General features: G+C 44.1%; 1 protein-coding gene across 2 annotated transcripts in view; it reads left to right on the top strand.

Annotated features, from left to right (window-relative positions):
* LOC310803863 (5'-AMP-activated protein kinase subunit gamma-2-like) overlaps window positions 1-12,647 on the top strand; it is a 39,990-nt gene that overhangs the window by 17,121 nt on the left and 10,222 nt on the right. For both annotated transcript variants that reach the window (XM_083668809.1, XM_083668810.1), the window contains exons 4-6: window positions 8,781-9,049; window positions 9,960-10,017; window positions 12,531-12,640. In XM_083668809.1, coding sequence (XP_083524935.1) covers window positions 8,781-9,049; window positions 9,960-10,017; window positions 12,531-12,640 — 437 coding nt within the window. The remainder of the gene's footprint in view (window positions 1-8,780; window positions 9,050-9,959; window positions 10,018-12,530; window positions 12,641-12,647) is intronic.

Here is a 12,647-nt window from a genome sequence, read left to right as displayed (position 1 = left end):
GTTTTAAGAGTTATTATTTATTCAGAGATTGCCAGCAGGAGAGGAATTCTTGTCAGATCAGATCTGGAGCAGTTCCAGGCTCAAGGTCACCAACAGCAGCGGTTTTACCATTTGACAGTTTTGGTTCTTATAGAGGGTTACAGTAGGCTGTTATAGAGGTTATTATAGAGGGTTACAGTAGGCTGTTATAGAGGTTATTATAGAGGGCTACAGTAGGCTGTTATAGAGGTTATTATAGAGGGTTACAGTAGGCTGTTATAGAGGTTATTATAGAGGGTTACAGTAGGCTGTTATAGAGGTTATTATAGAGGGCTACAGTAGGCTGTTATAGAGGTTATTATAGAGGGTTACAGTAGGCTGTTATAGAGGTTATTATAGAGGGTTACAGTAGGCTGTTATAGAGGTTATTATAGAGGGTTACAATAGGCTGTTATAGAGGTTATTATAGAGGGTTACAGTAGGCTGTTATAGAGGTTATTATAGAGGGTTACAATAGGCTGTTATAGAGGTTATTATAGAGGGTTACAGTAGGCTGTTATACACACACACACACACACACACACACACACACGCACACACACACACACTCACATTCACACTCACACTCACACTCACACTCACACAGGCCTCAAAGGGGACTTCACTTCCACACAAAATGTGACAATTACAAAGAAATTTGATAAAACTACTTCCCCATATTTGAAAAGAAATCTTTAAAGGTTTCCAAGGTCTCTCATGCATGCATGCACGCACGCACGCATGCACACACGCACGCACGCACGCACGCACACACACAGGCCTCAAAGAGTACTAGTACAATGGCTGTCTCTAGGGACATCTAATGGTCATAAAAAGACCCTGGTGTTTAATATGTTAGTCTTTATTCTCAGTAGGTCTCTGAACATCACTATAGCAGTACTGCAGCTTTTAACCATCACACCTACACATTCCAACTGTACTGTACCACACTAAGGACTGCCCCGTGCTCTCAAATCTCACCACCAAACAGACTCATTACACAGAATGGAAGGTGCAGTATATAGAGTGACCTGCATAAGTAAAGGGACAGTGAAGCCTTTTTTCTTCTTTTTGCTCCACACTCCCAACAGCGGTTCAGTTCACTCACTTGCTCCAACACAATAGTACCTCAGGACCAAAACATTCCATCAATTTGAGTCAACACACAAATTCTAACACACTCAAAACAAAACCTAAAGAGACAATACACCACAGCAAATTATCTGATCAAAAAATGAAATGACAATGAACCAAACAAACACATACTGTAAAATCACATCTTGACAATATGCTGTTTCTAGATTTCAGGCAAAATATGTTCCAGAATTGTGGCATAGCATTTCAATGAAATGACCGTGTGTGATTGCATTGTATGCTCTGCCACAATTACTGAGCACCTAGGTTCACTTTAGAATGCTAGTAATTGTTAACTGGAAGGGAGTCTGGAGGAAGTCAGTCCAGGTGTGCTTGTGTTTCAAGTAGGCTATGAAATTCAAATAAAGTAACTTAACGTCATCTTATCAACTGATCTGGTCAGATTAAAGCGACTCATGACTTAGCCTCTGTTTGTATTGGTCAGCTATGGTGGTGTAAGACAGCTCTGTAAATGTTTCAGTGGTGTAAGATGGAGTGAACAATGTGAGCTGTGAGCTTGACCTAGCTCAGCCTAGACCAGACAGACCAGTGATTTTACTCTGACACCCAACACAGTCACTTTGTGACTCAACTAACCAGGCAGCACTCAAGTGTCCAATATCCTCCTGACTCTCTCCGACGCAGCGTAACAGACTTCATTTCTCCCTTGTTCCTATAGTCCTGCTTGTCTAATATCATGGTTGTTCCCTTTTCCTTAAAGAGGGATGGCTTTTGGTCCAAGCGGCCAATGCAGAAATTACATTGGAATGCATAAAAAAAGACAGAAATTCACAACTTCAAATGAAAATAGCCAATTTATTATTCTTTTTCTGTTGAAGAAAGGGAGGGAGTGTATGTGATTTGTGTGTGTTTGTGGAAGGGGAGGGGGGTCAGGTCAGGGAGTGTGTGTCTGGGGGTGGGGAATGGGAATGGTGGGGCGTTTGGTGGTGAAGGGAGGCGTGTGTGTGTGGAAGGATGAGTTGGAAGGGTGTGTTGGAGTTGTGGGGAGGGTGTGTGTTGGAGTGTGTGTGTGTGTGTGTGTGTGTGTGCGTGTGAGTGTCACTTAAATGCCATTGTTGTGCACACGCTTGCGTGCTCTCCTCCTTTTCTTGCCGGGCTGGCTCGTGCGGGAGCGTTTGGCTGAGCTGCTGACGTCTCCTGCTTCACTCTGGTCGGCTGCTCTCTTGCGCTTCTTGCTGCCATTTCCATTGGGGGGTCTACCATTGGCTATCAGCCTCCGTCGCATCTTCCCAGGGAGCATTCTGAGGGTCTTGATGACCCATTTAGGCCTGGGAAACTGGTGATACCTTCTCTCTCTAGCGGGGGGACTCTTGACCAGCCCCTGCCCTGTCAGGTTGCAGGGAAGACTGCCTGGCACCTGTCTGGCACTGCCCTCCCCATGCCTCTGCTGCTGAGCATTCTGGGACAGGCCTGGGCACTGTGTGGCCTGCTGGGATATCTGGGGACGGGACCCAGCCTTCTGATAAGTGTCTTGATATCGAACCCTCTTCAGGATCAGCCTGATGGCACTGGGGTTATTGGGGTCCACAACCTGGAAGGACTCCCACTGGACCACTGTCTTTTTGGCCTTCGAGGAGCGGTGCACATCAGGGTTGTTCAGTTGGTCAGGAGTGAAAAGAGGCAGAGCTGTGGCTGGGCTGTTCCCTTTGGAGACCAGGGACTTGTCTGTTGGGCCACTGCTCCCCTGAAGACCAGGTTTCTTCTTTGACTTGCGCTTTCTTCTTATCTGACAGTGGGGAAAGATCATTCTAAATTAACAAGCATAGAAATTACCCAACTTTAAATTATTTTTTCTCTGGGAGTAACAATGTCAACTTTGGGGCACATTATTTTGAATGGCCTACCATCTATCAAGGCCAATTAGGCTACCCATCAATTTTGACATTCACATTTTTCTAGGCTATTTGTCCAACAATAACTGGAGGAAACTTGCTGAGATTATGGTGATACAAAAATATTACTCACGCTTTTCATTGTAGATATTCCTTTGTGTTTGCTTATAAATTCATAGAGATCCAAGTTTGTCGGTAAAAGCTTTTTAGATTGAATCCGTAGGAAACAACAAAGAAATAGTTCTGATTCTGAGTTTGTTGCCGCGTATCCAAAGATTCTGGAACTTTTCGTCATAATAGATGACATGTGGAAAAGTGCCGCGTCGATATCCATGGTAACGCGCACCTTATTTCTATATAATGTACACAAACAAACATAGGTCAAAAGTTCAAGTTGTCTGACAATACTGTCTGACATAAATGGGAATAACACTGTCAATATTTGATTGATTAAAGAATAAGAATATGTCACAGAAAAAAGCATAAAAGACATAAGAGTCGTGTCATGTGTTATATTAAAATCCATCATTAATCAGACTGGGGGCAGAAGAAAATAACTGTAGCGGAGGTGATTTGGAATGACGCTGTGATCACTACAACATTTCACGTTCCGCCCTTGTGCGTGGCTTTGATGGTGTTAATTTCCCTGCCCGTTACTGTTTTCGCAAGGTCAAAGCCAGTCTCTAAAAGGTTTTTTGAGGAGGCCGGCAGCAAAGTCATAGCATAGTTTCACTGTTACAAACTAGGACAGGACGTGAAGTCCCTCGCTGTAGTGTGCGCCAAGAATGGTGCGGCATGCGCGTTTTTAGATACGCTCCAGTTCGTCTTTTGGCCAGGATATACATTTATACGAATACACGTTTTACATGATAAGCGTAGCCTACTGTTGCAACTTTGAAGGTATATGTGATATTATTAGGCTAATTCAGATATTCCACCTCAAAATGAATGCTATCCACAACGGATAAATGGTTTTACGTACGATTGTGCTTCTTTTAATCGTTACAACTGTAATAGTACATTTCATTTGTTTGAGATTGTAGGTGCATACAGACACATTTTTGAGAATATTTCTTTTTTTCCGGTTAAGAAAACTTGACAGAGAGGGAGCTCATTGACAGAGAAAATGTATTGCGCACATGTGCAGAAGCAGCTACATACATTGGCTTCGGAAGGTATTCAAAACCCTTCACTTTTTACACACCAGAATAGTACACAATAGACTGTGTAAAGTTTCTTCTGGAACTTATTTTTCTAGTTTGAGCTATTACTTGGTTGTATGCTGAGGATTTAATCTAAAGTTTCATCTATTATTGACAAATTTGAAGCTCTATTAACTTCTAAGTACATAGTTTAGGACATCTTAAATGAGAGGACAGTTGACAGGAGTACAGCTTCCATTTACACATTACTGTGACTATGGAAAGTCTACACCTGCTTTCAAAATATTCACTTTGTGTTGCCCCAGAGCCTGAAATCAAAACACATTAAATAAGGATGTTTTTTCCCACTGTTCGACACAGCCTACTGGACATTTTCAAAGTCAAATACAAAAATCTGTAATTTATAAAAAAAGAAAGAAGACCTCCTTGCAAAAGTCTACACATCCAATGCCCTCCTAAAATGAGCTGAAATGCAAACATTTCTTCAACAAGTTAGTCAATAAGTTGAATTTATTCCATCTGAGTGCAAAGCTAATAGCTCATGTGATTTAGGAATGAATACCCTTGTCTTTGTAGGGTCCCTTTGTAGGGTCCCTGATTTGAATAGGAATCTATTACACACCATGTTGATTGACGCGACCCAGACACACCACTACCAACTCCACGGGAGAGCTGTGTGTGTCATCAGATCTCCAATCAACGCCCCATGCACACTTGCGGAGATGTGAGAGGATTGGATAGGGAGGGATAATAGAGTTATTTCCATAGAGGGCTCCCTCCCCTAAATGAACTGTGATTGTATGGGGAGAGCCATGTAGGATGTTTTTTAAATTATGAAAAACCTTGATAATGTACAGAATTAGTGAGCACAGCCTGGCCATCGAAAGGGGCAGGCACAGAAAAGGCAAATAAGCTGAGACAGAGCTCCACTTCCTCACAGAATGTTACACAATTACAAAGAAAACTACTTCCCCTAATTTGAAAAGAATCTTTAAAGGTTTCCAAGGACTCTCATGCACACACGAGCGCGCGCGCGCACACACACACACACACACACACACACACACACACACACACACACACACACACACACACACACACACACACACAGGCCTCATAGAGTAGTAGTACAATGGCTGTCTCTACGGACATCTAGTGGTCATAAAATAATATGTTAGTCTGTATTCTTAGTAGGTCTCGGAACCTATTGTTTGGGTTCCGATTTTATAGTATTTGTGTACATATTGGTTTTACCATTCAGAAATTACAACACTTTTTATGCATAGTCCCCCTTTCAGGGTACCCAAAAGTGATGGGAGAGATTTATCAAATGTCCAAATTAAGTACTCATGCTTAGTATTTGGTCGACAATCCTTTACATGTAATAACTGCCTAATGTAAGTCTGCGACTCATTGACCCCACCAGACGCTGGGTATCTTCTCTGGTGATGCTCTGCCAGGCCTGTACTGCAGCCATCTTCAGTTTTAGCAATCTGACCTAACTATCCTTTTTGAGTTTAACTGGTGGTTTGCGCCTTGCTTTGAAGCCTCTGTAATTCAACTAGTGATGTATTCCGTGGATGGTAGTCTCTGACGCATTCGCGCCTACGTCCTGGAGAGTGTTCCTGATCTGTGGGACAGTTGTTTTGGGGTTTTTCTTAATTATGGTGAGCATTCTTTGGTCATCTACTGTAGACTTCTTCTTTGGCCTACCAGCCTGTTCATGATTGCTGAATTCACCAGTGCTTTTTTTAAATGTTCTTTAAAAAAAAAAAAAAATGTATTTAATGATATTCCAAACTATTGATTTTCATTTAATTTTCATCAATAGCAACTCTAAAGGCAAACACAAAGCCTAGAATCAATACAAGACATTGATATCTCTCTTATGCCTGCACAAATGATGTGACAGAACACACCCAATATACCAGAAACCCCTCTCAAGCGAATTGTCCCATTACTTTTGGTGCCCTGAAACAGGGGGACTGTGTATAAAAAGTGTTGTCATTTCTAAATGGTGAAACCAATATGTACACAAATACCCTCAAATAAATGATTTCAGTATAGAGCCAAAATGAGAAAAAAACTGCTTCACTGACCCATGACATACGCAGGGCTCTGTATATGGAATGAGATATGGTATCAAATACATTCCTCATTCTCTTCCAACCATTGCAATGAGCCGTCCTCCAATTTCTACCTCCACCAGCCTCCCCTGATGGGAGGTATGGGAAAAGGTAGAGGAGAGGTCATTACTGAGTGGGGGCACATTGGGGGGCATAAACCTTGTTTAGGAACTGGAAGTTCAGTTTCAGTTGATTCTTTGATCTCTTTGTTGTTGAAATTAATCATCGACTGTAGCTTATAGAAAGGCCTAAAGAGCTTAGTGTAATTACAGTGTAGCTGTGCTGTTGGTTCATTCTCCTTGGTGACAACAATAGCCTCTGAGTAGAACCAACCCCCCCCCCCACACACACACACACATACACACACTCACTCACTCCCTGGTGCCTCAAACTCCATTTTCTATAAATATCCCCCTAAAATGCTCCTACAAGCCACCTCTCCCACCACCTTCCTCCAAGAAGAGAACAGGCCTCTGCTCAGACTCACATCATTCACCTTTGTTTAAAAGCTTGCTTTTGCTTTGATGATACGTAGTGAAATAGTGATATCTCTCTCTCTCTCTTCCTCACACACACACACACACACACACACACACACACACACACACACACACACACACACACACACATACATCTATGTCCTACTTGGGAGTTACAAGGGCATATCAAAAGGTTTATGTGAATCATAAAAATACAGGTCCAAAGGTAAAGGAGACACACACACACACACACACACACACACACACACACACACACACACACACACACACTCCCATACTATGGTATGTATTTCATTGAGACTATACCGAAAACCTACTAGATACTGTAGGAGATGAGGTAGTGTATTCACTGAATTATGACTGTACAGTATTACTATAAGACTACTCTATTGTGTTCGTTCCAAATCTTCTGTGATTACCAGAAGTACTGTTTGTGATAATCTTGCTGAACCAAATGACCTGCGCGGGTGGTCTCCACACCCACGCTCTGTTTACTGCTAGCAGGTCGTACCAAACGTAGCACACCTATCCTTTAGCCTGTGGTTAAGTGTGTGTGTGTGTGTGTGTGTGTGTGTGTGTACGTGCGTGCATGTGCGTGTGTGTGCGTGTGTGGTCTCTTTAAAATAGCCTGTTGCTGTCACAGATAGGCTGTGAAGGATGCCTGCACACACACACACACACACACACACACACACACACAGCTGCACATGATGGGGGGGAGGCTGTGCAAAGTAACTCATTTGGTGAAAGCTGGAACAGAGAGGAGGTGAGGACAACAGAGCTACAGGGAGAGGAGGAGGGAACGAACAGGGCTGGACTAGCTCTCATTCTCAAGTGGAGAGTGTGTGTGTGTGTGTGTGTGTGTGTGTATGCACACGTGTATGAATTACCATTTCACCCCCAATGGCAGCTTAACGTGGTCCATCAAAGAGCTAACTTTGAGCTATATGTGGATATATTGACGACGTCCCAATGTCTAGCTGTAATTCTCACGTTTACTCTCAGAATGACTCCTAGCCAGGACTGGAGTGACAAGTACAGAGAGGACTGTCAGATTGTCCCCTATTTCATTCACACCGCCCCTCCCCGCCCCGCCCTCCCTGCAGACCACACTGGGACACCTCACATATCACTCTTACCTCTGGTTGTCACCTCACCGACACTGTCACAGATGGTCACCTTTAGAACTCCCTCTCTCCCTCCCTCCCTCTCCCTCCCTCTCTCTCTCTGTCTTGCTCTCCCTTCCTCCCTCTCTCTCCCTCTTGCTCCCTTCCTCCCCCTCTCTCTCTCTTTGTTGCCATGGTTATTTCTCACCATGACTCTTTTTCTTTTTCTTTTTTTTTTCAACCATGCTGTGTGTTGACAGTGTGAGAGACATTCTGCTGCAGGTGGTTTCATATCAGACCGGTTGTTTCCCTCATGACTTTCTCCAGTAATGAGAGAGAGAGAGAGTAATGACTGAATGACTTGAATTCTTAAGTCAGAATTTTTAAGCTCACGTTTTATGATCATGAATTATTTGTTCATTATCTGTCAGCTGTATTTTGCCCACTGACTGGAACAGGCAAAGTGTACCCCCCCCCCCTATTCCCCTTGTAAGTGGTTGCTTCCAAGTTGCACAGGGATACTTAGACAGGAGACTAGATCTAGTGCGTGCAGCATCATCAGATATGGAGAGTGTAGAGTGATGCACACAGCGTTAAAACAAAGGGGGGGGGCAGGTCTGCCCTTGCAGGGTGAAACTATCTGGATCTTTTCACAGCCATAAGACGGAAATTAGTTTCTGTCACTTTTAACCATCAAGATTTTATTGTCACATGGCTCATTTACTGTCACATGGCTCAGGAGGTAGAGAGGTAGGGGCTAGGGGGTAGAGAGGAAGGGGCTAGGGGGTAGATTTGAAAACGCAGCAGTAGAAACCATGAAACCCACCGTGTCTTGTTCACCCTGACAGTCTAATCCTGTATCTGTTACTTCTCTCCTCAGCGTCGGCGGTCCCGTCCCCCTCTTCCACCCCTCCCACCCAACAGCCCACCAGACCCCCACCCTTCCCCCTGGAGGCCCTGCTGCCCAGCAGACAGCGCCCATGCCCCCGGCCCTTCCCTCTGGAGGCGTACCACAGCGAGCCGGAGAGGCCGGAGGCTCGGCTACGCTCCTACTCCTCCCCCCCGGACACCGGGCTGCGCTTCAGTCTGGCCTCTGCCAAACCACCACACACACCCTCCTCCGCCCCTATCGCTGTCGCTTCTCCACCGGTAGGAACACCACTCCCTCCTGTTTTTGGAAATAGATCATTGATAGAAATGGTGCTGTCGCTTTTTACTCATGACATGTAGACCTAGACATAATGATTTTGAAAATAAAAAACTATCATCATCATTATCATAGTTGCCATCATCATCATCATCATCATCATTATCATCAGAGTCTGAGTCAGTCAGTAGCTGTGAATTTCATTGGTTTAGCTCCAGAGAAATGAAGGCCCTGCCACCATAACGCAGTTTCACAGAGCGTTAAAACATGTGCATTTACACATGAGACTGGAAATGGAAACGGAGAGCGGTTTAGACGGTCGATATGTTCAACAGATCTGTGCCTCGGTGTCCCAGACGAGCTCACTGCTCCAGTCTGTCGTTCACTGCGGCTGCGGCAAAGTGGAATGTTCCACTGAACCCGAAAAGAGGATGGGCAACGGGTAAAACGGGCACGGTGGTCCTATTAATCGTCCTAAACGTCGGCACGACGTCGAGAATGAAACCTGCCTGAGAATGGGCTTGTAGGTGAAGCTATTCACACTGGACTATACACCAAGAGAGAGATACTCATCTCTGAAAACCACCCGAGAGAATCGGTCGGAGTCAGACAGGTTTTGGTCGTTTTCGAAAGCGTTAGTCAGTATGTCTATCATTCGTGTTAGGGTTCAAGATCCACGTCAAACGAGGGGCGACCTGGTTTTATGGTAGCGAAGCAGGGTTACAGATATATCCATGAACGTTACCCGAGCTACACTTCCAATATTTCCCTGTGCGTGTCCAGGAAAACCAACCGCGTCGCCGCTCTCGTCTCTGTGCCGCCTGCTTGCCTGCCGGTATCCCGTAACCGTAGCGTAACGTAGTGAGAGAGAGGGCAGGGACACTGTTCACTATTTTCTGCATCTTTCGACAGGTTCATCGCGGTTTCGCAGCCGAAGGCATGCTGGAAAAACTAGATCAAGAAGATGAAGGTAAGCCACGAGTCGCATGTCGTTGGAAATGTATTTATAACATGTGCCGGTGTTACAATACTCGATGTGACCATATTGACCGGTTTCTGTGAGTGCTGCTTTATCATACTGTCGTTATGTGTGTATGCCAGGGAAGCCTGCAAGAACATGGACATAGCCTTATGCCCTCATGGTTGTTGCGATCATCAGTGACAGTGTACGCTATCCGAAATAGGCAATCCGAAATATATGATGTAGATGTTTCTATGATACGCTAGTCAGACAACTGTCTACAACACAGTTGTCAACATAATGAATGCGAACGGCTTTAGAATCACTCGGCTTAGAGAGAAAGAACTGGTTTAAACACATCCAGATATTTTATTTTGTCAGTTTTCTATTGGGAACCGACAACTCCGTCTGTGTGTAGTCGACTATTTCAGAGGTGGCAGGGGGAGGCGGGGATGGACGTTAAGGTGCGAGGGGGATTCCGTCCATGTTGGAAGGGATGGTGTTTATCGTCATCCTCATAAACCTGTTGGCTCTAGCCTCCAGCTGTATAGTGATGGTGTGCTTGGCTAAGACCAATAGGCGTCTAGCCAGTGGAGCATAGTGGTGCTACCACGCACGCACACACACACACACACACACACACACACACACACACACACACACACACACACACACACACACACACACACACACACACACACACACACACACACACACAGACAGACAGACATGCATATATACAGGTAGGGTATTAAATTAGGCTGTGGCTGTAAAATAATAACTATGGTAGACAACTATGTTTAGATGGAATTTCCCTGCAAATAAGGAGATTCATCTAAACATTTAGGAATATCTCTAACCTCTTCAACTATTGGTTCCTGATGTTGAATCAGAGACCAGCTGCCCATGAACTACAACTTTAACAAACTACAGCCCTCTGAGACTCACTCATCCTCTGAGTGTCTCCCCCACCCTACACTGTCCGTGTCATCCACTCCTCTCTCTCAATCATCAGCTTTGTCCAGCACGGCGGAGAGAGAATGATCTGTTGCAGATCCAATTACGTAACATTATATAATATTTAATACTAATGGTAATAGCCTAGATATCATAACTCAGTTGAGCTTTACATAACGTAGGATAAAGGGATTTAAAAAGCACAGAACATCCATTTAAAGTTATTTTTTCATAAATGTAATTTTCATATATTCCCTCTCTAGGGTTCGTTGAATACGACTGGCTGTAGCCACAACAAAAGGTCCATTCTGTTCTACAGTAACTCAGCTCTCTGAGTCGCTGACATGGCCTACTGCCAGAGCGCTGCTCAGTGGCTAATCCACATACTCAGACGCCCTGAGAAATCCACTGGGAGAGTGCTTTGTGAGGATTGCTACAGCTCATTTTGGGGGTGTGACCATGAGGCCATGATTTTGGACAGCAGACATGGTCATTGTGTTCAGGGCCTTTAGAATTGAGTGCCCTCTATGCTATGCAAATTTCTAAATTAAGCACTCGTGTTTAGTATTTGGTTGACAATCCTGTTGACAAAAAGTGTTTTGAGGATGTTTTGCCTTAAATCTCCTCGTCAGCAAATTGAATGCATGTTCAACAGGATTTAAATTTGGAGATTGACTTGGCCAGTCAACAACTTTCCACTTTTTGGCCCTGAAAAACTCCCTAGTTGCTATGGCAGTATGTTTTGGGTCATTCTCCTGCTGTATGATGAAGCACCGTCCAATGAGTTTGGAGGCATTTGCTTGTACTTGTTCTGACAATGTATTTCTGTACACTTCAGAATTCATCATCAATGAAGACAAGTTAGCCAGTTCCAGTTCCAACCATATTTCACAGATTTGGCAGTTACATTTTTTCTCCACACTTTAATCTTGCCATCACTCTGGTACGTGTTAATGTTAATGTACATGTTAACAGACCACCCTGTTTTTGTGGATGACTAGTGGTTTGCACCTTGCAGTGAAGCCTCTGTAGTTCTGCTGGTGAAGTCTTCAGCGGACAGTGTTCCTGACGTGGGACAGTTGTTTTTTTTCTTGTTTTTTTAATCATGATGAGCATTCTTCGGTCATCCTCTGTATAAGTCTTGTGCGATTTCTGAGCTCACCAGCGCTTTTTGGTACGTTTAAGGTTTTGGCTATGTTCCTGATTAATTTTTTCTGATATTTCAGCCTCATAATGGCTTCTCTGACTTTCATTGACGCCTCTTTGGTCCTCATGTTGACAGACACCAATAACTATGCATAAAAAAAGTGTTGTAATATCGGAATGGTGAAACCAATATGTACAAAAATCCCATCACATAGAAGATGAGCCGCTTCAACCTCTACCAATAGTAGTTCTTTGTTTTCAAATCCAAACCTTTGGAGTGTAGAGCCAAAAGAAGAAAACATGCTTCACTGTCCCATTACTTACGCAGGGCACCGTAGCTGCTTCCTCTCAGCTCTGTTGGGCTGCATTTGCTCAGTCTGCTTGTTTCCACTCAACCTCTCTGTGATTCTCCTCCCCAGCTGTTGAAGAATCAGAGAGGGACATCTACATGCGCTTTATGAAGTCACACAAGTGCTATGACATAGTTCCCACCAGCTCCAAGCTCGTGGTCTTTGACACGACACTTCAGGTAAGCG

Source organism: Argentina silus (assembly GCF_951799395.1).
Source record: "Argentina silus genome assembly, chromosome: 1".
Lineage (NCBI taxonomy): Eukaryota > Metazoa > Chordata > Actinopteri > Argentiniformes > Argentinidae > Argentina > Argentina silus.
The sequence above is the reverse complement of the archived record's forward strand: the minus strand, read 5'-3'. Positions and strand labels throughout refer to the sequence as shown.